This window comes from Puntigrus tetrazona, chromosome 21 (genome assembly GCF_018831695.1).
Source record: "Puntigrus tetrazona isolate hp1 chromosome 21, ASM1883169v1, whole genome shotgun sequence".
NCBI classification, from domain to species: Eukaryota; Metazoa; Chordata; class Actinopteri; order Cypriniformes; family Cyprinidae; genus Puntigrus; species Puntigrus tetrazona.
The window spans coordinates 12813848-12841520 of record NC_056719.1 but is presented as its reverse complement, the minus strand read 5'-3'; the positions used below and the strand labels follow the sequence as shown (position 1 = coordinate 12841520).

General features: G+C 40.6%; 1 protein-coding gene across 9 annotated transcripts in view; it reads left to right on the top strand.

The window, feature by feature from the left end:
- The window catches only part of plrdgb (PITP-less RdgB-like protein), a 114006-nt gene that overhangs the window by 44877 nt on the left and 41456 nt on the right, over positions 1–27673 (top strand). For all 9 annotated transcript variants that reach the window (XM_043221661.1, XM_043221664.1, XM_043221659.1 and 6 more), the window contains 4 exons: positions 7400–7522; positions 9509–9690; positions 17300–17442; positions 17588–17758. In XM_043221661.1, coding sequence (XP_043077596.1) covers positions 7400–7522; positions 9509–9690; positions 17300–17442; positions 17588–17758 — 619 coding nt within the window. The remainder of the gene's footprint in view (positions 1–7399; positions 7523–9508; positions 9691–17299; positions 17443–17587; positions 17759–27673) is intronic.

The following is a 27673-nucleotide window of genomic DNA, read 5'->3' as shown; positions in this document are numbered from 1 at the left end:
ACTACGTTGGGGTTAGACAACACGTCTCTGGACCTACTCATTGTCGAAATCATACTCTAGATCTAATACTGTCACATGGAATGGATGTTAAAATGGTTGAAGTACTGCAGCAAAGTGATGACATATCAGATCACTATCTAGTCTTGTGTGAACTCTGTATAGTTAAACCTGTAAACTCTGCACCTTATTACAAGTATGGTAGAACCATCACTTCCACCACAAAAGAAAGCTTTCTAAGTAATCTTCCTGACTTATCTCAATTCCTTAGCACATCCAATACGACGCAAAAACTTGATGATATAACAGAAACTATGCACTCTCTTTTTCTAGCACTTTAGATACAGTTGCTCCTTTGCACTTAAAAAAGATAAAAGAAAACAATCTGACTCCATGGTATAATGAAAACACACGCACCCTAAAGAGAGCAGCCCGGAAAATGGAGAGCAGGTGGAGAAAAACTAAATTAGAAGTATTTTGTATTGCCTGGCGGGAGAGTATTCTGTCATACAGAAAAGCATTAAAAATAGCAATATCTGATTATTTTTCATCCCTTTTAGAAGTAAACAAACACAACCCCCGGTATTTATTCAGTACAGTAACTAAATTAACAAAAAATAAAACGTCAACAGGTGCTAATATTCCCCAAGAGTATAGCAGCAATGACTTCATGAATTTCATTACTTCTAAGATTGATACCATCAGAGATAAAATTGTAACTATGCAGCCGTCAACGACAATTTCAAATCAGATAGTGAGCTTTACATCCCCTGAGGAAAAATTACACTCTTTCTCCACCATAGGAGAAGAAGACTTGTTGCTGGTTTAGATGATTTAACAAGTTTGTACATGTATGTTAGACCCTATTCCATCTAAACTATTAAAATATTTGCTTCCAAAAGTCATAGATCCTATTTTGAACATTATTAATTCATCATTGTCATTAGGATATGTTCCCAAAACCTTCAAACTGGCTGTAGTTAAGCCTCTTATTAAGAAACCACATCTTGATCCCAAAGATTTAGTAAATTACAGACCAATCTCTAATCTCCCTTTTCTGTCAAAGATACTAGAAAAGGTAGTATCCTCACAACTGTATTCCATTTTAGAAAAAAATGGTGTCTGTGAGGATTTCCAATCAGGTTTTAGACCGTACCATAGTACTGAGACTGCTCTCATTAGAGTTACTAATGACCTGCTTTTATCATCGGATCATGGTTTTATCTCGTTATTAGTGGTATTAGACCTTAGCGCAGCATTCGATACTATCGATCACAACATTCTCTTGGACAGACTAGAAAACTATGTTGGCATTAGAGGAAGCGCCTTAGCATGGTTTAAATCATATCTATCTGACCGCTATCAGTTTGTAGCATTAAATGAGGAGATATCATATCGCTCAAAAGTGAAATATGGAGTTCCTCAAGGCTCAGTGCTAGGACCGTTACTTTTCAACCTGTACATGTTACCTCTGGGAGATATTATCAGGAGTCATGGTGTGAGCTTTCACTGCTATGCTGATGATACTCAGCTCTATATTTCAGCGCAGCCTGGTGATACACACCAAATTGAGAATCTAACAGAATGCATAGTCGATATAAAAAACTGGATAATGAGTAACTTCCTAATGCTGAATTCTGAAAAAACAGAGGTGCTAATAATTGGACCTAAAAACCCCACATATAATAATCTAGAACACAGCCTATCACTTGATGGCTGCTCTGTTAATTCTTCATCATCAGTTAGGAACCTAGGTGTGCTGTTTGACAGCAATCTTTCCTTCGAAAATCATGTTTCTAGCATCTGTAAAACTGCGTTTTTCCATCTTAAAAATATATCTAAATTACGACCTATGCTTTCAACCTCTAATGCAGAAATATTAATTCATGCGTTTATGACCTCGAGGTTAGATTATTGTAATGCTTTATTGGGTGGTTGTTCTGCACGCTTGATAAACAAACTTCAGCTAGTCCAAAACGCAGCAGCCAGAGTCCTTACTAGAACTAAGAAGTATGATCACATTAGCCCGGTTCTGTCAACACTGCACTGGCTCCCTATCAAACATCGGATAGATTTAAAAATCTTATTAATTACCTATAAAGCCCTGAATGGTTTAGCTCCTCAATACTTGAGCGAGCTCTTATCACATTATAGTCCTGCACGTCCGCTGCGTTCTCAAAACTCTGGTCATTTGATAATACCTAGAATATCAAAATCAACTGCGGGCGGCAGATCCTTTTCCTATCTAGCACCTAAACTCTGGAACAATCTCCCTAACTCTGTTCAGGAAGCAGACACACTCCGCCAGTTTAAATCTAGATTAAAGACACATCTTTTTAACTTAGCCTACACATAACACACCAACACACTTTTTATTATTCAAATCCGTTAAAAGATTTTTAGGCTGCATTACTTAGATTTACTGGAACCGGGAACACTACTCCTAAAATACAATGTACTTGTGACATCGTAAAAAGAATGGCATCTATGCTAATATTAGTCCTGTCTCTTTCTCAATCTGTTTTCACAGTTTGTATCCAGACTAGATGGTGGATCAGCACCCAGAGATTATGTTCATCAGAGACCAGAAAACCTAGATGCGCCCGTGGACAGATCACCAGATCCTGATGCACACACATGCACACACACACACACACACACACACACACTAAGTCATTTACACTATCTGACACAGCTGCGTTTAAAATTGAACTGGAGGTTAAGTGCTGGGCGTCCGGTCAGAGGAGAACTGACCCCAACTGAGTCTGGTTTCTCCCAAGGTTTTTTTTCTCTCCATTCTGTATGCATGGGGTTTTGTTTCCTTGTCGCTGTCACCTCTGGCTTGCTTGGTTGGGGACACTTAACTTCTAGTGATTTAACGTTGAATTGATTACAGAGACCGTCTCTGCATTTAATAAGAAATTGGCCACTCTCGTCATTATACATCCCTGTCATTGTACTCTTCTACATTATACTGTACAGTGCTTTGATGCAACCTGTGTTGTTAAAAGCGCTATATAAATAAAAATGATTGATTGATTGATTGATTGATTGATTGATACTTTCCTTTGGGTGAATCCAAGTTCCACGTGAAGTGAATGACGAAAGTTTATATGAATAGACTCACCTCTCCACCTCGTATTTCAGGCAATTTCAATAAACACAATTCAATACAATTGATCCCTGCAGATTTTTTTTTACATTTATAACTGTCCAAGAATGACTATATTCATATAGAATGCTGCAACAAACTAATAAAAAAGGTGTAAAAATAGAAACAATAAACCAAGGGCTTCAGACATTCCAGTTCAGCCCATTGCAAAAGAAGTAGCTAGTTGAGCTGTAACTAAGTACACAGAAGATATAAAGTTTTAAATGATAAAATAAAGTGAAAAAAACACTTGACCTCAGCAATGTATTGTTTATCACTGTTATTCAAGCCATCTGTCACGTCTCTGGACTCTTTGTTTTTGTTTTGTCTCATGCCATGTGCTCCCTGTGCCCCGCCTTCCCTCTGTGTTAATTATATTATTGTCATCAGCTGTGTCTCGTCAATTACCCTGTGTATTTAAGTCCTGTCTTTTGAGTTCTGTTGGTCCGAGCGTCAAGGTCAATACCCGATGTCTGTACCTGTGTTTATCCTGCCTGCCTGTTCTACCTGCCTCCCTTTGTATCCTTATTTTGACATTTTGGAATTAAACCCATTTAAGTTCATTCTAAGCCTCGTGTCCTCCGTCCCGCGAAACCGCAACCGTGACAGAACGCTCGGACCCTAAAAAAGTAAATGGCGGCGTAATTTCCCCCTTTTTTTTGTTTGCCATGTTTGCCCAGTATAAAGACCCAAACTTCCTCATCCGCCTGCTGGAGCAGGGGGATTGCTCTCTCGAGGACTATACCGAACTTTTCCTCGAACTGGCCAACGACTCCCGCTACCCGGACAGCTTCCTGTGCGGAATCTATTTCCGCGGACTTAACACCTCCAGCCAAGCGCAGCTGTCCGGGAGCGGTCCTCGAGAGAGCATCGCCGCATACGTCGAGTGGGTGCTGGTGTCCTGCAAATCAACAATGATGGTTGCGCCTGAGGACAACGACACCAGTCCCACTCCAGATCCAGAGCCTAGCCCATCCCTTCACCGCAAGGTCGAGCCCCAGCCTGAGCCCACCGCTGACACGGGGCGGAGTCGAGTGTGACCACGGACCCATCGCCAGAGAGAGCGACAGAGCCGTGGAGCGCAACAGGATCCGAGCCGTATACGTCAGACCAGGTGCGCGAGCCAGCAACGGAGCTCCCCGCGGTGGAGACAGCCGACTGCGATGAGAGCGCGGAGTGGAGCTCCGCCTACTGCACATCGGCTGAGGATGAGCTGATCATCCACCTGGGGCTGCTGGATCTGCAAAGGGAGCTGTACGATGTGGACTTGGACATAGACTGGGCACCTCCCTGTATCCTGAGTTCCTGTTCCCGTTCAGCTACCCGTTAGCCGCTGGTTCCGCCCAGCCGTCCCGTTAGCCCGCTGGTTCCGCCCAGCCGTCCCGTTAGCCCGCTGGTTCCGCCCAGCCGTCCCGTTAGCCCGCTGGTTCCGCCCAGCCGTCCCGTTCCAGTGCCCGCGCCACGCGCGCGCCCGTCCCGTTCAGTGCCCGCGCCCACGTGCGCTCCGTCCCGTTCAGTGCCCGCGCCCGCGTCGCGCTCCGTCCCGTTCCAGTGCCCGCGCCACGTGCGCCTCCGTCCAGTGCCGCGCGCCGTCGCGGCGCCTCCAGTGCCCGCGCCACGTGCGCTCCTCCAGTGCCCGCGCCACGCGCGCGTCGCTCCTCCAGTGCCCGCGCCACGTCGCTCCCTCCAGTGCCGCGCGCCGCGTGCGCTTCCAGTTTTCCCACCCTCCCACCCTAGTCATACCACGTCGATGGATCCCAGCAGCCCCTGCGCTCATCCTCAGCTCACCATCTGGAGCTCGCCACGGGTCTGCCGGTCTCCATCGCCGTCGAGGTTGAAGGATCCCTCGCCTCGCCGTCCTGCCTCCGAGACCCAGACTCCTCCTCGGCTCGTAGACCCGTCGGCTCCCCCTGGGCTCCTAGCTCCCTCCTCTACACCGTGGTCCGTCAGTCCACCAGCTCCACCAGGCTCCATCGTCCCTCCGGCTCCGCCTTGGTCTGTCGTCGACCATCCGTCGCCTCGGGATTCCTCTCCTCCGGCTTCGCCTCGTCACTCCATCCCACCGGCTCTGTCAGGCTCCTCCTTCCCTCCAGCTTCACCTCAGTCCTCAGTTGCTCAGGCTCCGCCGCGTCCTTCCCGTCCCTCGTCTCCGTGTCAGTTGCCGAAGCCTGCGGCGTCGCCTTGGACCTCCAGCGCCTCGACGTCACCCTGGCTCTTCGGCTCTCCGTCTCCACATCAGTCTCCTCCACCACCTGCTCTGCTGCCGTCGGTCGGCCCCATGGAGTCGATGGCTTCTCCTCCTCCATGGCTCCTCCCTCCGTCGGCTCCACCTTGGACCACCATAGCTGGGCTCTGGATCTCCTCCTGCTCCGGACTCCTCCTGTCTCCTTCCTGGCTCCTCCCTCCGTCGGCTCCACCGTGGACCACCATAGCTGGGCTCTGGATCTCCTCCTGCTCCGGACTCCTCCTGTCTTCTCCCTGGCTCCTCCCTCCGTCTGTTCCTCCTTGGACCCTTCTGCCTTCTGCCTGCCCCCTCCTGGTGATCCGTCCTCCACCAGAACCTCCTCCCAAGACCCGGTATCCCCAACTCCTAGTCATTTTTGTTTTGTTTGTTTTTCTTTTGATGTTACCCTTTAGGTGCGAGGACGCACCTTCCGGGAGAGGGGGGTAATGTCACGTCTCTGGACTCTTTGTTTTTGTTTTGTCTCATGCCATGTGCTCCCTGTGACCCACCTTCCCTCTGTGTTAATTATATTATTGTCATCAGCTGTGTCTCGTCAATTACCCTGTGTATTTAAGTCCTGTCTTTTGAGTTCTGTTGGTCCGAGCGTCAAGGTCAATACCCGATGTCTGTACCTGTGTTTATCCTGCCTGCCTGTTCTACCTGCCTCCCTTTGTATCCTTATTTTGACATTTTGGAATTAAACCCATTTAAGTTCATTCTAAGCCTCGTGTCCTCCGTCCCGCGAAAGCGCAACCGTGACACCATCTCTCTAACTGGTGTATTTATTTCAGGAGCGTATTGAGCATTTTTTCTGCCTCATTCTGTGACAAAAGGCTACATCAGATCACAAAAGGAAGCATTTGACTGGTATTGTGGAGTAAGAAGGTTATAGTGATCTCTTTTGTTTGACAAAATGCTTAGCTTACATTTAGTTAAATTTGAGTATGAGGGAAGTTTAGCTTTAGACATTTTAATTAAGACATGCTTAGCTAGTTAACAGAAGGCTATCTGTTACCACCAGAGCAAGTGTAATTACTGCATTCCCATGCTCCTTGGATGCTCTTATGTCCCAAGTTGTGTTTTTAAGTCAGAATATGAAAACAAAATGCCCCAAAATACTAACATTAATTGATTATTCTTTAATCACTAAATTGATATGGAATGGCTCAAACTAAACAAGACACCTTTTCATAACCTGTTGTTTCATATAGGCCAGGAATCCTCAAATCTTGCTCACAAGGTCCACGTTCCTGCAGAATTTAGTTCTAATCCTAATCCAACACACCTGAGCATGCTAATCAGTGTCTTCATGATCATTAGACAATCACAGGTGGCTGAAATTGATCAAAGTTGTAGCTAAACTCTGCAGGAAAATAAGTTTAATGAGCCACATTTGAGAATTAAATTTGCAGGGGCCCTGCACTGGCAGTCCTCTGAGGGCCTTTGGGTTCTCTCTAAGTAAGCCCTTAAAGGGCCACCGTAGTCTTGTTTGCAGGGTTCTCTAGGCTAGTAGCACCATGTTCATGACATTTTGCTTGGAGAACAGACCAGCTACAAATAATCTAAATCCTTGACTCACCATAATTTGGAAATGCTTGTGACCTTAGCTGCAAATACTTTCAAAGGTTCTTAGGGCATACATGGTCTGGTGTTCACAAATGCAGCAAACATTGCTTCCTTCACACAGCATCATGTCAGCATCACACAGTTTGTATGTCAAGAGAGAGGGAGAACCAGTAAATTACAGCATCTCCACTCAACCTTTTAGACGAAATGGCGCCCAAATCTTGCATTTGTGCAGCACAGGCCTTAACTTCAAAATTTGGTGCATTTTTGATTTCCTGATAGTGAGAAAATTTACAGCAAATGTTAATTTGCCGTGGATTATTCCTTTTATTATTATTCCTTTAAAGTTTTTTTAAAAAGGTTTATAAAGGTTTACATTGTTTATATGTTTTAAAAATATAATGAATAAATGGCAATTTAGGTTGTTTCGCTGCTTATATTGTGCTGTGTGCTTGTTTCAGGTGTGCCTGGTAGCAGATTGTGTTGGTGGGGTTCTTTGTTTTGATGCCTTGTGTTTCGGTGGTGACAAGGAACACAGAAGCCCTGAGGGTGGCAGCACGAACAACAGTACAGAGAGTCTAAAGGTGCAGATTAACATACACAACCAAAAAAACACCCCGAACTCCTGCCTTTCAATTCTGTTTAGAGCTGGCGGTCATTCTAATCATTCTATCTGACATAAATCCATGTCTGCTTGAGTGAATCCATCACATCTCTGTTCTTCAAAGTTTTTTTAATTCGTTCTCATGTCTAAATGTCATAGGGCATTTTTTTCATTCTAGTTTGTCTCCCTGTCTTTAAGGATTTATTTCAGAAAAAATGTCATACTTTTATTACAGTCCATATTGCTTTCATTCAGTTTCATTTTTACCCAGAGTGTCTACTATTTGCAAAAAGTCCTGCCAGATTTATTGTGATCATCTGTGCTTCTGGATGCTGATGTTTTAATAAAAGCTCAGTCACCTGTGCAGTGTCAGTGTGTCATAAAAGAACACCATATGACACATCAGCTGATAAGCAGATTCTCAGCAACAGCAGCACAGAGGCAGACAACCCAGTTTAGGGCTCAATGAGTCACTCAGTTACACATATGGCTATGTTGCTTGAGGTGCATTGTTGAAGAGTTAATATCGAACCCCAACACATTATTCAGTTACTTTTAGAAGATAATTGAATACAAAAGGAAGAAATTAATTAGGTGAAAACAATTAGGAGCAAAAAAAAAATGGGATGTGCCGGGGTAAGGTTGAAAAACAGTAAAGCTCCCAAATACAATGTATTTTAAATACAAACCAAGCACTGAAAATGTGATTTTCAAGATATGATTTTTTTGTCTTGTTTTCAGCCAATATATCTAAATTTTCTTAAATCAAGAAGGACTTTCTAGATAAGAAAATATTTTTTCTTGTTTTAAGTTTTTTAGCAAGTTACAATCCCCATTTGACTGTAGAAGGCCTCCAGGCAGATTTGGCAGATTCTGGAGTTGTGGTAAACTGTTAAACTATTCAGCGACACCTGCACAAATATGGCCTTCATGGAAGAGTCATCGAAAATGCAGCGTTTAAATTTAGCAAAAAGAACATTTATACAAGCCTGATGCATTTTGGAAAAAAAATCCTGTGCACTGATGGAGGTAAAATAGAACATTTTGGCCACAATGACCAAAAGTATGTTTGGAGAACAAAGGGCACAGAACTTCAAGAAAAGAACACCAGATCAACTGTTAAGCATGAGGGTTAACAGTTAACAGCAAATATAACACCATCTATAAAAAAGCTGAGGTTGAAAAGAGGATGGCTTCTACAAATGGATAATGATCCTAAACACACCTCAAAATCCACAATGAACTTCCACAACAGGTAAAAGCTGAAGGTTTTGCCATGGCCCTCACAGTTTTCTGACCTAAAAATAATTGAAAATGTGCGGATAGACCTCAGTGCAGTGTATGCAAGACAACCCAGAAATATCATAGAACTGGACTTTTGTAAGCAACTGAAAAACCCTTTATCTGGCTGCAAAAAGTGATACTTGCCAAAGAGGGTGCCACTAGGTAGTAACTATGCCACTAGGTACTAACACTTCTGTTCACTTTAACCAAGGGTGCCCAAACAGGGGTTTTGCATACCCCTGTGTGTGTGTGAGTGTGTGTGTGTGTGTGTGTGTATATATATATATATATATATATATATATATATATATATATATATATATATATATATATGGTCTTATCTGATTATAATGTAGTTATTAAACAGTTATGTGAATTTTTTTAAGAATTTACATTGAAATCACACAAAGTTTGTGGGTCTATAGCATATTAGCATATATCCTCCTCACTTAAGGACCACTGAGTTCATGGTAGGCAATTTTAAAGGTCTCTATAGGTTTCAATTCTGAGAAAATTCATGGGATTTATACTGTTGCAATGTACTGTACCTCATTTACAATTGAAACTTTGTGTTATTTTAACCAAAAGGAAACCAATAATAAGGAAGCAAGATTTTTAGTGATGTGAAACATACACTTGCTGTACAACAAATTTTGGAATAATGTTTCTTTTTTTTCCCCAGGAAAGGCAAGGCGTGGTAAGCTCTCTGAGCCCCACTCTCCAAGGTAGCAAGCGCCTGAGTAAAAGCAACATTGATGTGTCAATCCCATGTGATGTATTGTCTGGAGCCTGCCATCCCCTCATCCGTAAGCAAAGTGACTCGTGTGATGTTGACGTGGCCAGTGGTCAGGGTAAGATTAGAAGGTGAGATAAGGTTTTGTCCATTGCTTCACTGATATGTGTCATTGTGCTTGTTCCCTCACAAAGAACAGCAACCAGTTCCTATCATATGTCTATGATAAATATATGATATATATAAGTATTTAAAAAGTAATTTAGTTAATAATAACAAATATGTTAACTTGTGTCATGCCCTGGAACACATGGCAGGTGCATTTCTAAGATCTAATATAAAATAACTAGAAATTACATTTTATATGAAGAGTTTGGAGTACACCTGATCAGATATCAGAGACTATTCCTTCATACAGAATCTCTCCAGCTCTTCAGAATACCAGCCTTATGTTAGTACTTCTCCTCTTTTGTTCACCTAACTCATTTTCTATAGTGTTTAGGTGGGACAGGCATGGCTAAAGCTTTATTTTGTGCTTAATGGTCCATTTTTTTGTGTTGATTTTAAAGTTTTTTTGGATCATTGTCCAAATGGAAGGTCCAGCCATGGCCCATTATAAGATTTCAAACAGAGGCTGTCAGCTTTAAGATTTTTTATTTGTTGGTATTTGAGAGAATCCACTAACATTATACATCCATCAATATAAAATTAATTATGAACATACGGTACATTTTATACATATTTGCACTAAACTCATTTGATGGGTTTGCTGCCAAAGAGCTATTTTTGTCATTTAAAATTCCAGTCGTATCTGATAACTGAATATGCTGTTTTTGATTTTGTTTTTTTTTTGTTTTTTTTACCTCTCCTGTGATAGATGTAGGGGCTTTTTGATTTTTTCTTCTTCTTTCTGACCCCAAGATTCAACTATTTTCGGCATTTCCCTGGAGAGTCTTTTGCCACTCAAACTCTCCTTCTTTATTGTTTGGTTTTACTCTTTTTAATGGATGGTTAAGAGATTTGGCCTTTATTTTCTACATATTTATGATCCTTTGGAACAGGAAATCATAGCTGGACAGTTTTATTCTCCTAGTCTCCCTGGTATGCTAATTATATAATTGTAGTAAAATACAGGTGCATCTCAATAAATTAGAATGTTGTGGAAAAGCTAATTTATTTCAGTCATTCACCTCAAATTGTGACACACAGACTGAAGTAGTTAAGTCTTTGGTTCTTTTAATTGTGAAGATTTTGTCTCACATTTAACAAAAACCCCACTAATTCACTATCTCAACAAACTAGAATACTTCATAAGACCAGAAAAAAAAATTGTTAAATGTTGGCCTTCCGGAAAGTATGTTAATTTACTGTACATGTACTCAGTACTAGGTAGAGACTCCTTTTGCTTTAATTACTTCCTCAATTCGGCGTGGCATGGAGGTCATCATTTTGTAGCACTGCTGAGGTGGTATGGAGGCCTAGGTTTTTTTGTGGCCTTCAGCTCATCTGCGTTTTTTGGTCTCTTGCTTCTCGTTTTCCTCTTGACAATACCCCATAGATTATGACAATACCCCTCTCTGGGGTTCAGGTCTGGTGAGTTAATTTGTGTTGAATTACTGAAAAAAATCAATTAATGTATAAATAAATTAACAATTTATTGAGGTGCACCTGTATATTTAAAGAACTTCGAGGGGTGCCAACAATTGTAGTGAACATGCATTGGAGAAAAAACATTTATTTGATCATAAAATTTTCTTATTATCTTATTTCAATCATAGGTTAGAATTTTCTTATGAAAGATCAAAAGGATATACAATGCAGATTTATTTGTACAGCCACATTTGCTTAAATTTACAAAGGGTATTAGTTAATATTAGTTAGTTAGTTAGTTAGGTACTATCAATTCCAATGGAAATTTAAGTATGCAGCAGCTTACACAATATAGGTAACTAGATATATAGAATAATAGATATAGAATAATAGAATGATACAATCAACTATTGCTATCATCAGAAAACGTCTGCATATGACATGTTGCAGAATTGTAACTGAAATCAGCCTGTACATAATGAACAAGACAGGAGAAAGTGCTGTCCCCTGTGGTGCATGCTATTTTATTGCAGCTTTTTCTTCTGTAGGATTCTTTGGCCTCTTTCAGCCTGACCCTAAGTTCACCCTGCACGCGCTTCATCTTTGTTCGGTCTCCATCTTTGAATGCCCTCCTATTCTTGTTAAGAAGATCCTTGTTTGGGAAGCAGTGTACAGTCTTAATTGGTGTAGCAATATCCATTCAAAAATTCAGATAGTCTTTGATGCACTGATGCACACTACTTGTATCTGTGGTTTCAAAGCAGCCTCTCAAAGCCTCCTCTGCCTCTTGAGACCATTTTCTGATGATATGCATGGTGGTTGGTTACCTTTGTACAAGTGGTTTGAGAAATACTAAGTTGTTGTCAGACTTCCCCAGTGGGGGCAGGGGTGTGGCAGTATATGCATCTTTCACATTTTCATACAGAAGATCATTAGTGCAGTTTTACCTTGTGGGGCACTCCACAAAATGCATCAAGGAGTGCATTCCAAGATGGCGCCGTTGAGGTTGACTGCCGTCATGACCGCTCCGGCAAAACTTTCTGTTTTTTTGTTAATCGTTTGTATTTTGAATAGTATACGCTGTTGTCTATATATAAGATATTACTACATATGACCGAGCCACTCTTATATCTATTGGTGTACAATGCACCCACCTTTCTCCATTTTTAAACCCGGACCCATGTTGGACGAGCGAGATCCTGTCGAAGACAAAAGGACTCGACCCGTACTGGCGTCCACGAGGGAAACGAGCTGGCGTCAGGAACAGGTTGAGGGCATGCTCACACCGCGCTCCCCTACCCTGTTAGCCAACGTCCAGTCTCTGGAAAACAAGCTTGATGACCTCAGGGCAAGGATCAAGTTCCAGAGAAACATTCGGGACTGCAACCTTCTCTGCTTCACTGAGACATGGCTGAACCCAGCGGTACTGGACCACGCCATACAACCGGCCAAGTTTTTCTCTGTTTGCCACATGGACAGAACAATGGAGTCGGGGAAGACACAGGGAGGTGGAGTGTGTCTGATGGTGAACAACCGCTGGTGCGGGAGCGCGAGCGTTGTTCCTCTCTCACACTCCTGCACACCAAACCTGGAACTTCTGACCATAAAATGTTGCCCTTTCTATCTTCCACGGGAATTCAGCTCGGTCATAGTCAGTGCCATTTCTATTCCACCTCAAGTGGACACGGACACTGCAATATGGGACTTACATGATCACCTAACAACACACCAGTCACAGCCCCAGGATGCCGCACTCATTGTGCTGTGGGATTTTAACAGTGCAAACCTCAAGCACGCACTGCTGAACTTTCACCAGCACATCACCTGCCCCACCAGGGTACAAAATCTACAAGGCAAAATCATGCCCACCGTTTGATAAATCGGACCATGCCGCCATCTTCCTCGTGCCTGTTTACAAACAGAGGCTGAAATAGGAAGCCCCGGTATAGAGGGAGGTGTCACGCTGGTCTGACCATTCGGTGGCCGGTCTGCAAGACGCTTTGGACGACGCAGACTGGGCCATGTTCAGGTGCAGCTCCGAGGACGTCAACTGGAGCCCCTAAGGGTTGTGTTCTGAGCCTCCTGCTGTACTCGCTGTACACACATGACTGTGTCGCCACTACAAACTCCACCACCATCATTAAATTTGTTGACAACACTGTCGTGGTGGGCCTGATCTCCAACAACGATGAGATGGCCTACCTTTAGGAGATCAACAACCTGGAGAGATGGTGTCAGGAGAACAATCTGCTCCTGAACGTCAGCAAAACAAAGGAGTTAATAGTGGACTTCAGCACGAAGCAGGTGCGCTCTTACCATCCCATCATGATCAACGGGACCCGAGTGGAGAGAGTGGACAGTTTTTGGTACCTGGGTGTTCGCATCATGCAGGACCTGTCTTGGTCCTGTCACATCAATACCCTGGTGAAGAAGGCCTGGCAGCGTCTATACCATCTGAGGCGCTCCCTGTGCTGGAGCACATCTACAACAAGCGGTGCTGTACCAGGGCCAGGAAGATCGTGGAAGACCTCAGCCATCCCAATAATGGACTCTTTTCTCTTTTCTCCAACTAGTGCCCAGGTCAGGAAGCAGACAGAGCGGCTAAACCTACCGTCTGCTAGCTGCCTCACATCACAGAAGGCAGTTAATTCTCAGCACATAGAGACTCTTTCACCTAGATATCACACTATAGAGACTGTGTCTGTTCCCCGAATTAGAATATGCAGAGAACATCCAAATCAAATCAAAAGCAATAATTTAATTAATGTCCAACAAATTAAAACTACCTATAATTCAAATAAGCAGACGATAAAACTTGGCTCGCTGAATATTAGATCACTTTCCACAAAAGCACTTTATATATGATTTGATCAAAGATCAGAACCTAGATTTGCTTTGTTTGACAGAAACCTGGCTAAAACCAGATGAATATATTCATATGAATATATAGTTAAACCTGTAAACTCTGCACCTTATTACCTTATTACAAGTATGGTAGAACCATCATTTCCACCACAAAAGAAAGCTTTCTATGTAATCTTCCTGTCTTATCTCAATTCCTTAGCACATCCAATACGACGCGAAAACTTGATGATATAACAGAAACTATGCACTCTCTTTTTTCTAGCACTTTAGATATAGTTGCTCCTTTGCACTTAAGAAATATGAAAGAAAACATTATGACTCCATGGTATAATGACAACACACGCACCCTAAAGAGAGCAGCCCGGAAAATGGAGCGCAGGTGGAGAAAAACTAAATTAGAAGTATTTCGTTAAAGAATTTTTAGGCTGCATTACTTATATTTGCTGGAACCGGGAACAGTACACCTAAAATACGATGTACTTGTGACATCGTAAAAAGAATGGCATCTACGCTAATATTAGTCCTGTCTCTTTCTCAATCTGTTTTCACAGTTTGTATCCAGACTAGATGGTGGATCAACACCCAGAGATTATGTTCATCAGAGACCAGAAAACCTAGATGCGCCCGTGGACAGATCACCAGATCCTGATGCACACACACACACACTAAGTCATTTACACTGTCTGACACAGCTGCGTTTAAAATTGAACTGGAAGTTAAGTGCTGGGCCTCAGAGGTCAGAGGAGAACTGACCCCAACTGAGTCTGGTTTCTCTCAAGGTTTTTTTTCTCCATTCTGTATGGATGGGGTTTTGTTTCCTTGCCGCTGTCGCCTCTGGCTTGCTTTGTTGGGGACACTTAACTTCTAGTGATTATCGTCGAATTGATTACAGAGACCGTCTCTGCATTTAATAACAAATTGGTCACTCTCGTCATTATACATCCCTGTCATTGTACTCTTCTATCTTTATACTGTACAGTGCTTTGATGCAACCTGTGTTGTTAAAAGCGCTATATAAATAAAAATGATTGATTGATGGATTGCGTTCAGGAAAGTCCTTTGTTCCCTGAAGGCAAACACAGAGAGAATGAGGAGGAGCTTTTTCCCGCAGGCCATTTGGAGTCTGAACCAGAAAACACCCAGCACCTAATCACCGGGATTCCCATGTTCACCCCTCTTTCCCCAGATACTCGCCACTTACAATTGGACACTGTACAATATTACACTAGTCACTTTACATTGGACATTCACACAGCCACTTTACACTTTACACTTCATATTTTATAGTTTATATTTTATAATTTATTTTTTATTTTATATACTTTGTACACTTCTTTTTATATATATTTTATATATATATATATATATATATATATATATATATATATATATATATATATATATATATATATTTGTTTTCTATTCTGATGCTGGACGGTTGTAAAAAACATTTCACTGCATGTCGTACCATGTGTGTATGTGTGTGACAAATAAAATATGAATTTGAATTTTGAATTTGAAACAAAACAAGGCACACAAAGTGTTGTCCAATGTAACATGATTAAATATTGCAAAGAAAGCCTCCGGGTCCTATGTTTGCAATCTTGCAACTGTAAAGTGGATGACGTCACTCATGATATCACTGAGAGCTTTCGGTGGAATGTAAACACAAAGCAAAACAGCGTGTGAAAATTCCCTGAGCATGTAATACGGGTGCAAACTCAGGGCAAGAAATTCGATATCATGGCAACAACTAATCTCCTTAAAAGTGACATGTCCCTGACTGCACCACCTGAAGGTAACAAAAAGTGCAAGGCCACTTCTTTTCCACTTGCCACAGCGTCCTGTGTCTCTATCTGCTCATACTGTAGTGAAGCCTGGTACATGCACGTTAGCATTTGTGATAGTGCTAGCCACGTCTCAGTGAAGCACAACAAACTACACTCCCTGTAGATCTTCAGATTCCTTACCAGGAAGTGAGCGATTCCATCGATGAGCAGCGAGCACATTCAGTCTTATTGGCCAAGAAGTTCACATTCCCCATCACAATCGATGGAATATCAATCAGTCAATAAATAATTTTTATTTATATAGCACTTTTAACAACACAGATTGTATCAAAACACTGAACAGTATAAAATAGAAGAATACAGTGATAGGGATGTATACTGACAGGATTGAACAATAGTTATTAAATGCAGAGACGTCTCTGTAATCAATTCGATGATAATCACTAGAAATTAAGTGTCCCCAACAAAGTAAGCCAGAGGCAACAGCGGCAAGGAAACAAAACCCCATTCATACAGAATGGAAAAAAAAACCTTGGGAGAAACCAGTCACGGTTGGGGCCAGTTCTCCTCTGGCTGGATGTCCAGCACTTAACTTCCAGTTAAATTTTTAAACGCAGCTGTGTCAGATAGTGTAAACATAATGCTGCTGCACATATAAATAACCTGTAGCAGATATATACAGGTGGAGCGGTATAGTAAGTTATGTTAATAATGTTAAAACTCAGTCAGGTTTCTCCCTCCCTCTAGCTTCACCTTCATCCTCAGTCTATCCAGTTCCGCCGCGGTCTTCCGGATCCCTGCCTCTGCCTCGGCCCCATTAGCCTTTAGCTTTGCCTTGGCCCTCCACATCTTCTGTGTTGCCCTGGCTCTCCTTCTGTCTCTGTGTTTCTCCTATGACCTAGTTTCTGTCTCCTGTTGATTTGATCATTATGTTTAGGTGTTTCTTGTTAATTATCCTCATTTACCTTCATTAAAAGTAACCTTTGAGTGTGACAGAAACATACATACACTGCATGAAAGTGCACCTAATAATGTGCTCATTGCCTCAATTTGGATATGAATAAAAGATCAGATTGTGATCTTGAGATCTTGTCCCTTTGAATTTAAATATAAATTTACTCACGCTAGCCCTTGAAAACCTTTAAGGAACCTACTATGGATTTACGTTTCATTAAAAGTGGGATGGGGGACATACAACAGTTGAAAGAACAAAAGTATGAATAAGTTGAATGTTGACTGATAAGACACAGGTCTATTGGTTTCGATTTTTAGGCTTCTTAAGTATAAAGACTCTATGCTAAAGAAATTATTTTGAATTGGATGATTGCTATGGAATATATCAAGGATAAAACAAAAAGGACAAACTTATCATGGGAATGCAGATGGCCTCTTAGATGACATCAGCAGAAAATGAAAGCATTAATTGTGATTAATCATTAATAAAGTGTTAATAATAAATTAAGATAATTCACTTTTCATGCCTGCTGTCTCATAGTCTGTCGCAGGACGACCAGTGTGGCTCCAGGCAGGCTCTCAATCCAGGCTGCTTTGAGTTTGAAGTGTCAGACTGCTTTCTGCTGGGATGCCCACTGGGGCTGGTGCAAGCAATGAGGAGAACTGTTTTACCTGCCGTTGATGGTAAAAATCACATGCACACACTAAAAATGCAAATAAGTGTAAAAATCTTAACAAAAACAAAATTGTGATTTATAGTGATTTTTTTATTGTCATGTTTTAGTTTTCTGATAAATTGTTACTTTGTACTGCCTTTCATCTCTTTTAGTTATTCAGCTCCAGCCAGCTTGTTCTCAGATTTTTAATCTGTTCTACCCATCTGACCCTTCTGCTTCACGTCTGGAACCTTTACTGCATCCAGCTTTCACACAACTTCCCCCCTTTCCCATTCCTCGTTACCAGCGGTACCCTCTGGGTGATGGAAGCTCCAATCTCATGGGTAAGAATGTGTACAAAAAAATACCGAGTAAATTGTATGCTGTAAAAGGTTGTTTTAACCATGTGAATAAAGTGAACAATGTGAACAATGTAACATATATCTAATCTAACTTAAGGTATTCACATTAAAATTTGCTTAGAGTTTGTTTTTTTAATAAAACAGATTTGGAGAAATGTTGCATTACATCATCTGCCCACCAGCTGAACCCTGAATGGGTGATGAGTTCAAACTTCTGATAAAATATCATAATAATCCACAACACACACAGTGTAATACAGTGCAGTCATCTTGTAAAGCTAAACACAGCATGTTTGTAATGAACATATACACTATTAGGAATGTATCTTCTAAGATGCAGCTGCTGAATTTCCTCTGCTGTTGGTTATTGTTATTGTTGGAGATTATTGCTGCTGCAAAGCAAGTACAGAAACTTGATACTGCCAAATATACAGCAATACAATGCTTTAAGTATTACAGGTGTCACAGACTACATTTTTTTATTTTTATTACTCTTTTCTGCTCTTTTTATAAGCTTTTTGCACCAAATAAACAAATAAATAAGGCTATTTTCCATCCATTTGACCACACTTTGTTAAAAAAGGTGTTGCAGATTGTATACTTGGAAGTAGATACTGATATGATTGGCTAATAGTTGTATATGTTTTGACAGCCTTTTAATCCTTAACCGATGGATGGTACTGTGTTTTAGGTTAAAATGTATAAATACTCAGTACATTTGTAATAACAGACAAAGCAATAGTGATTCACACTTGTGTAGTACAATGTGTCAGCTGTCAGATCCAATACAGTCTGCACAGCAGCATCTTTTATTTTCAGTCTTTTTTAAAATCCTGTGTCAAATTGTGCTCTACTTGTAAATGAATCTGTGGTAAAATGAAGCGAACTAAAGGACTAAAGTTCTTACTGACGTGGTCCTCTCTTTTCTAATGTTGGGATCAGAAAGAAGGTGATCAATCAATCAATCAATCAATCATTTTTATTTATATAGCGCTTTTAACAACACAGGTTGCATCAAAGCACTGTACAGTATAATGTAGAAGAGTACAATGACAGGGATGTATAATGACGAGAGTGACCAATTTCTTATTAAATGCAGAGACGGTCTCTGTAATCAATTCAACGTTAAATCACTAGAAGTTAAGTGTCCCCAACCAAGTAAGCCAGAGGCAACAGCGGCAAGGAAACAAAACCTTGGGAGAAACCAGACTCAGTTGGGGTCAGTTCTCCTCTGACCGGATGCCCAGCACTTAACTTCCAGTTCAATTTTAAACGCAGCTGTGTCAGATAGTGTAAATGACTTAGTGTGTGTGTGCGTGTGTTTGTGCATCAGGATCTGGTGATCTGTCCACGGGAGCATCTAGGTTTTCTGGTCTCTGATGAACATAATCTCTGTGTGCTGATCCACCATCTAGTCTGGATACAAACTGTGAAAACAGATTGAGAAAGAGACAGGACTAATATTAGCGTAGATGCCATTCTTTTTACGATGCCACAAGTACATCGTATTTTAGGAGTAGTGTTCCTTTAACGAATTTGAATAATAAAAAGTGTATTGGTGTGTTATGTGTAGGCTAAGTTAAAAAGATGTGTCTTTAATCTAGATTTAAACTAGCAGAGTGTGTCTGCTTCCCGAACAGAGTTAGGGAGATTGTTCCAGAGTTTAAGTGCTAGATAGGAAAAGGATCTGCCGCCCGCAGTTGATTTTGATATTCTAGGTATTATCAAATGGCCAGAGTTTTGAGAACGTAGCGGACGTGCAGGACTATAATATGATAAGAGCTCACTCAAGTATTGAGGAGCTAAACCATTCAAGGCTTTATAGGTAATTAATAAGATTTTAAAATCTATCCGATGTTTGATAGGGAGCCAGTGCAGTGTTGACAGAACCGGGCTAATGTGATCATACTTCCTAGTTCTAGTAAGGACTCTGGCTGCTGCGTTTTGGACTAGCTGAAGTTTGTTTATTAAGCATGCAGAACAACCACCCAATAAAGCATTACAATAATCTAACCTCGAGGTCATAAACGCATTAATTAATATTTCTGCATTACAGGTTGAAAGCATAGGTCGTAATTTAGATATATTTTTAAGATGGAAAAACGCAGTTTTACAGATGCTAGAAACATGATTTTCGAAGGAAAGATTGCTGTCAAACAGCTCATCTAGGTTCCTAACTGATGATGAAGAATTAACAGAGCAGCCATCAAGTGATAGGCTGTGTTCTAGATTATTATATGTGGGGTTTTTAGGTCCAATTATTAGCACCTCTGTTTTTTCAGAATTTAGACTTAGGAAGTTACTCATCATCCAGCTTTTTATATCGACTATGCATTCTGTTAGATTCTCAATTTGGTGTGTATCACCAGGCTGCGCTGAAATATAGAGCTGAGTATCATCAGCATAGCAGTGAAAGCTAACACCATGACTCCTGATAATATCTCCCAGAGGTAACATGTACAGGTTGAAAAGTAACGGTCCTAGCACTGAGCCTTGAGGAACTCCATATTTCACTTTTGATTGATATGATACCTCCTCATTTAATGCTACAAACTGATAGCGGTCAGATAGATATGATTTAAACCATGCTAAGGCGCTTCCTCTAATGCCAACATAGTTTTCTAGTCTATCCAAGAGAATGTTGTGATCGATAGTATCGAATGCTGCGCTAAGATCCAATAGCACTAATAACGAGATAAAACCACGATCCGGTGATAGAAGCAGGTCATTAGTAACTCTAATGAGAGCAGTCTCAGTACTGTGGTATGGCCTAAAACCTGATTGGAAATCCTCACAGACACCATTTTTTTCTAAAAAAGGAATACAGTTGTGAGGATACTACCTTTTCTAGTATCTTTGACAGAAAAGGGAGATTAGAGATTGGTCTGTAATTTACTAAGTCTTTGGGATCAAGATGTGGTTTTTTAATAAGAGGCTTAACTACAGCCAGTTTGAAGGTTTTGGGAACATATCCTAATGACAATGATGAATTAATAATGGTCAAAATAGGATCTATGACTTCTGGAAGCAAATCTTTTAATAGTTTAGATGGAATAGGGTCTAACATACATGTTGCTGGTTTAGATGATTTAACAAGTTTGTACAAGTCTTCTTCTCCTATAATAGAGAAAGAGTGTAATTTTTCCTCATCGGATCTAAAGCTCACTATCTGATGTGAAACTGTAGTTGACGGCTGCATAGTTACAATTTTATTTCTGATGGTATCAATCTTAGACGTAAAGAAATTCATGAACTCATTGCAGCTATACACTTGGGGAATATTAGCACCTGTTGACGTTTTATTTTTTGTTAATTTAGTTACTGTACTGAATAAATACCGGGGGTTGTGTTTGTTTTCTTCTAAAAGGGATGAAAAATAATCAGATCTTGCAATTTTTAATGCTTTTCTGTATGACAGGATACTCTCCCGCCAGGCAATATGGAATACTTCTAATTTAGTTTTTCTCCACCTGCGCTCCATTTTCCGGGCTGCTCTCTTTAGGGTGCGTGTGTTGTCATTATACCATGGAGTCAGATTGTTTTCTTTTATCTTTTTTAAGTGCAAAGGAGCAACTGTATCTAAAGTGCTAGAAAAAAGAGAGTACATAGTTTCTGTTATATCATCAAGTTTTTGCGTCGTATTGGATGTGCTAAGGAATTGAGATAAGTCAGGAAGATTACTTAGAAAGCTTTCTTTTGTGGTGGAAGTGATGGTTCTACCATACTTGTAATAAGGTGCAGAGTTTACAGGTTTAACTATACAGAGTTCACACAAGACTAGATAGTGATCTGAAATGTCATCACTTTGCTGCAGTAGTTCAACCATTTTAACATCCATTCCATGTGACAGTATTAGATCTAGAGTATGATTTCTACAATGAGTAGGTCCAGAGACATGTTGTCTAATCCCAACGGAGTTCAGAATGTCTAAGAAAGCTGATCCTAATGAGTCTTTTTCATTATCAACATGGATATTAAAATCCGCCAACAATTAAGACTTTATCTGCGGCCAGTACTAACTCAGTTAGAAAATCAGCAAATTCTTTAATGAAATCTGTGCTGTGCCCTGGTGGCCTGTATACAGTAGCCAGTACAAACATGACAGAAGATTTATCACTAGCACATGATTCTGTAGATAATGTTATATGCAGCACCAAAACTTCAAATGAGTTATACTTAAAGCCTGCCCTCTGAGAAGTACTAAGAATATTGTTAAATTGTAGCAACACCTCCCCCTTTACCTTTTAAACGTGGCTCATTTTTATAGCAATAATTTTGGGGGGTAGATTCATTTAGAGTAATATATTCATCTGGTTTTAGCCAGGTTTCTGTCAAACAAAGCAAATCTAGCTTCTGATCTTTGATCAAATCATATATATAAAGTGCTTTTGTGGAAAGTGATCTAATATTTAGCAAGCCAAGTTTTATCGTTTGCTTATTTGAATTATAGGTAGTTTTAATTTGTTGGACATAAATTAAATTATTGCTTTTGATTTGGTTTGGACGTTCTCTGCATATTCTAATTCGGGGAACAGACACAGTCTCTATAGTGTGATATCTAGGTGAAAGAGTCTCTATGTGCTGAGAATTAACTGCCTTCTGTGACGTGAGGCAGCTAGCAGACGGTCGGTTTAGCCGGTCTGTCTGCTTCCTGACCTGGGCACTAGTTGGTCATGTTGGAGCTATAAGACTATATGCCATATTTCTAGATAGAAGAGCGGCACCACCCCAGGAGGGATGAAGACCATCTCTTTTCAACAGGTCAGGTCTGCCCCAGAAACTCATCCAATTGTCTATAAAGCCTATGTTGTTCTGCGGGCACCACTTAGACATCCAGCCATTGAGACCCAGCAGTCTGCTGTAAATCTCATCACCCTGGTAAGCAGGGAGGGGACCAGAGCATATTACATTGTCCGACATCGTGCTTGCAAATTCACACACCTCTTTAATATTATTTTTAGTGATCTCCGACTGGCGAAGTCGAACATCATTAGCGCCGACGTGAATAACAATCTTATGAAATTTACGTTTAGCATTAGCCAGCACTTTTAAATTTGACAAGATGTCAGACGCTCTGGCTCCCGGTAAGCATTGGATTACGGTGGCTGGTGTCTCTATTTTCACGTTCCGTACAATAGAATCGCCAATTACTAGGGCACTTTGATCAGGTTTCTCAGTGGGTGCGTCACTGAGTGGGGAGAACCTGTTTGATGTTCTGATCGGAACGGATGAGCGGTGTTTTGACCCGCGACTAGCCCGCCTCACGGTCACCCAATTGCCCTGCTGCAGGGGTTCTGAAGCTGGAACCGAACAATGTACATGATTTACTGTACTAGTCGCATCCAAAGCAGTATCTACAGCCCTCGCATTCATACTGTCCTCAATTAAAGTTTGGACGCCTGTCTCTAATTCTAAAACCTTCTCTGTCAGCCTAGCAATTTCCCTGCATTTATCACACGTGAATCCCTGATCGCTAACAGAGAAGGATAAGCTATACATGTGACAGACGGTGCAAGTGACGATGCAGGGAGAAGCCCTCTTGTTTTGATGAGCTTGTGAAAACGGAGCAAGGTGATGTAAAGATACTCTTGGCACTTCTTGTTCTCGGAGCCATCTTTATCATTTGTCTTGTGAATATACCTGTATTTCCCTCTCTCCTTACTTACATTACATGTGCAAATTTGTGGATCAGTTTCACCACAACCAGATGTTTTAGCAGATCAGTTTGTGCCAAATAGTTTAAATATCATAAATATCATCAGTTTGCATTAACAATAACCATCAGCATACACTTAACATCAGCATACCTCTAAAATGTCATGACAAAATTTGGCATTTCTCCCTAATATTGCTTCCATTGAATCTAGTTATCTTATCAGGAAATAAATATACATCACGCATCCTTAATAAGTGAAAACAATACCAAAACCATATTAAACAAATATGTCAGACAAAAGGGGATGGACTTTTTACTGGAAGAAGCATTATTATGGACTCATATTTTAGTCAAAAGTGTTTAAATGGTTTTTAATCAGACCATGCCTAACCTAATAATTAAAATTTTTGAACTAGTATATAACCAATAGTAATCTCAATAATTTACCAGCGAATAAGCGACAAGGAAATTTTCACACAATTTTGTACTTGTTACTCCACCCTTGTACTTGTTGCTCTAACCCATAAAAGCTTAGTTAGTTTTTAGAACACAATTAAAGATATTTTGGATGAATTCCAGGAGGCTTGAGACTGCCCTTCTGACTGCCAAACAGTTGCATTTTCATTGTCGAGAAAAGTGTGAAAGACATTGTCAGAATACTCCATCTGTCATCAATGGTTCAAATATTATGAAGCCTGGAGATCACTTTTTGTACATAAAATAATGACTTTATTCAACAATTTGGCACCATAACATCACCATAATGCCATTTTGGAAAGTATCCACTCTATGCACATAATGTACAGAGTGTGTCAGTACCAGCGGATGGCTACACTGCTTGCACAAATCAAAATGCAATTATACGACCAAGACATATATTTCAATTGCTGCTGACACAGAGGAGTATATGCTATTTGTGTCCAGCTAATGCTCTCCAAAATGGCGCTACGGTGACGTTACAGTGACTAATTGTTGAATAAAGTCATTATTTACGGTTTATATTCGGTTGAACCAGTGATGGCAGATTAACTATTCTGGCAATGTCTTTCATACTTTTTCCTAGATCTTTATTAGATTTTTATTTTAGTGTAGAGTAATCCCAAAGGTTAGTAGTAGAAGTATCCAGGGGAATCACTAAACAGGTGGGCCTCAGATGGGTGTGCAGTTTGTTATAGAAGTATAAAAAAAAATGCAAGTAAAGTTTAACACAGTAAAATATACATATATAAATATACCACATTGTTTATTTTAAACTATTAAATACAATTAAGATAGAAGTGGACACCAAAACAAGGTAAGATGAATAACAATAAAGTTTATTTGAAACAGCAGAGGAGTAACAGAAGACTTGCAAGTGTGAAGGTGAGTAAACAGTCCAATAGATTGTTTGACTTGGAATGAATGGTCGTAAACTTGAATGAAGCCCTTTGACAGGATTGTTAGAGATTGAACCTGGAGCTGAATGTTGCACACACTGCTGGACACAACGATGAGCTGGAAAACACAGGAGACTAGAGAAGGAAGGTAAGTTTCAAGGTAGGTAAAATGAGCATGGCAAATGAGAATGGGTAACGTAAAAAGCTTGCCTGATCGTAAGTGGCGGTGACTTTTTGACATGGTCAGGATGTCCTTTCATGAACCTTCTCATACCCCTTTCCAAATTAGGCCACCATAAAGTGCTTTCTTAGCAGTGAGAGAGTGTTGTTGACCAGTGGGTGGCCAGTGCCCAGAGAGCTGTGAGCAGAGTGGATCAGTGATGTGCGCTGTGACAGTGAAACATTGACATCCTTGTGGACAGCTCAATGGATTATATTGAGGAGAACTTGTGCTGGCTAGAGGCGATGTCCATTAAATGGGACTGACGATTAACATAGAAAGAATGATACATTTTGGTTCTTCCTGCCTCTCAGTAGAACTGAGACAAAAAGCATCTGCCTTGAATTAAAGTTTAACCTGGTATAGAAGAGCCTGTCTGGGGTTGAGACAAGTGGCTTCACAAAGGTATTGTAGGTTCTTAATATAGAAGGAATATGGATGGAGTCTTGGAAAACAGAGGGGATGTTGAATAGTCTATATGGCATTAGCAGATATTCCTGTTGGCCAGTAGAGGTCACTAAAGTTTTCTTCCATTTGTCCCCCTCACTTGATATACTTTACCACGGGGCACTGGCTCACCCAGTGTGAGGTCGAAGGAGCAGTCCCGTGGTCAATGTAGTGGTAACTGGGAGGCTTTTTCTGGGCAGAAAATGTCTCTGAAGGAGACGATTTATTTAAGATAGAAATTTGGGCAACAGTGTGCTATTCAGAATCAGAATCAGAATCACTTTATTGCCAGGTATGTTTACACATATGAGGAATTTGTTTTAGTGACAGAAGCTCTACAGTGCAACACGATAACAAGACAAGACAGATAATAAAGAGAATTATACACAATATACAAAATATAAAATGTGCAAAACAGCAAAAATAAAAATATATATACTATAAACATTCAAGTGTAAACAGGAATAATGTTTGTGCAGTGTTATGTACAAATCTGTATGTTAAATAAATAAGTGTCCTCAAGTGTTCATGACATGAACTGCCTGGGGGAAGAAACTGTTCCTGTGTCTGGCTGTCCTGGTACTCAGTGCTCTGTAGCGTCGACCAGACAGCAACAGTTCAAAGATGGAGTGTGCTGGATGTGAGGGGTCCAAAGTGATTTTCTTAACCCTTTTGTTTAATCTGGATTGGTACAGTTTGTTTGCCTTTTTCGTGTGAGAAACCTTGTTATATCATGTTATGCCCATTTTAGCCATTTTACAAACAGTATGGAGGCACATTGACTGATTTTCACTTTATACATATATTACTTTTTTTTTAATAGTGATCTAGAATTAGACCTGTGACTTTGCCTTTATTCACGTTATATGCTCAACCAGAACTGATTAGTATTTGGTAGTATAAGTGGTTACAGCCAGCTAAGCACAAAGTTTAATCATAGTTGCTGAATGCAAGGAGAGAGAAAACACTCACTGACAAGCTGGGTTTGAGAAGAATCAAAACAATTCCTTATATATCATTATTTTACAATCTCACAAAAAAATCAACATTTCCTTACAAAGACCTATTTAGGTTTTCGTCAAGACAGTTTAAATTGCTTGCAGAAGAATAACTTTGTAAACACTGATACAGTTTTGTTTTTTAATGTTAAAAAATATAAAACTGGCTCCAAATTATATATCAGTGACCATTATGCTCAGATATCTTTCCGTCAACAAACAAAACAATCCAAACTGCACAGTGAGTGAATCATTTATTAGAAGAACACGTTTAAGAGTGCACAGGGGTGAACAATCCTGAGTCAAACCATCCAACCAACGGCAGAGCACCATCAGGAGAACAGTCACAGTCAATGGGCAAACCAGACATAAGAATGGGGAGGAGGCTCATGCAACCAACAGTCATGGAGTCTCAGGCTGGTTGAGCAGGACTGAAGGGAATACACAGCAGATAGAAAAAAAAACAGTTTTACAGATGCTAGAAACATTTTCGAAGGAAAGATTGCTGTCAAACAGCACACCTAGCTTCCTAACTGGTGACGAAGAATTAACAGAGCAGCCATCAAGTGTTAGACTGTGCTCTAGATTATTACATGTGGGGTTTTTAGGTCCAATAATTAGCACCTCTGAATTTAGCATTAAGAAGTTACCCATCATCCAGTTTTTTATATCGACTATGCATTCTGTTAGGTTCTCAATTTGATGTGTATTACCAGGCTGCGATGGAATATACAGCTGAGTATAATCAGCATAGCAGTGAAAGCTAACACCATGTATCCTGATAATATCTCCCAGAGGTAACATGTATAGTGTCAAAAGTAACAGCCCTAGCACTGAGCCTTGAGGTACTCAATATTTCACTTGTGAAAGATATTATACCTCCTCATTTACTGCTACAAACTGATAGTGGTCAGATAGATATGATATGATTTGAACCATGCTAAGGCACTTCCACTAATGCCAATATAGATTAACTTGGCAGATTCCAAGATGGTGGCACAGCAGTAGCATGCAGCTGCCACTCCGGAACCAAAATGGAGTTTTTTGTATGTTTCAGCAGACATTTTGTAGGTCATGGACACCAATGACAGTTGTGTCCGTGCATACGACCACCAGACAATGAAAATGCTCAGAAACCATGCAGTGACTAACCTGAATGACGATGTTGTACGCAGGCACTGTGACCTCGGCTTGCTGTGT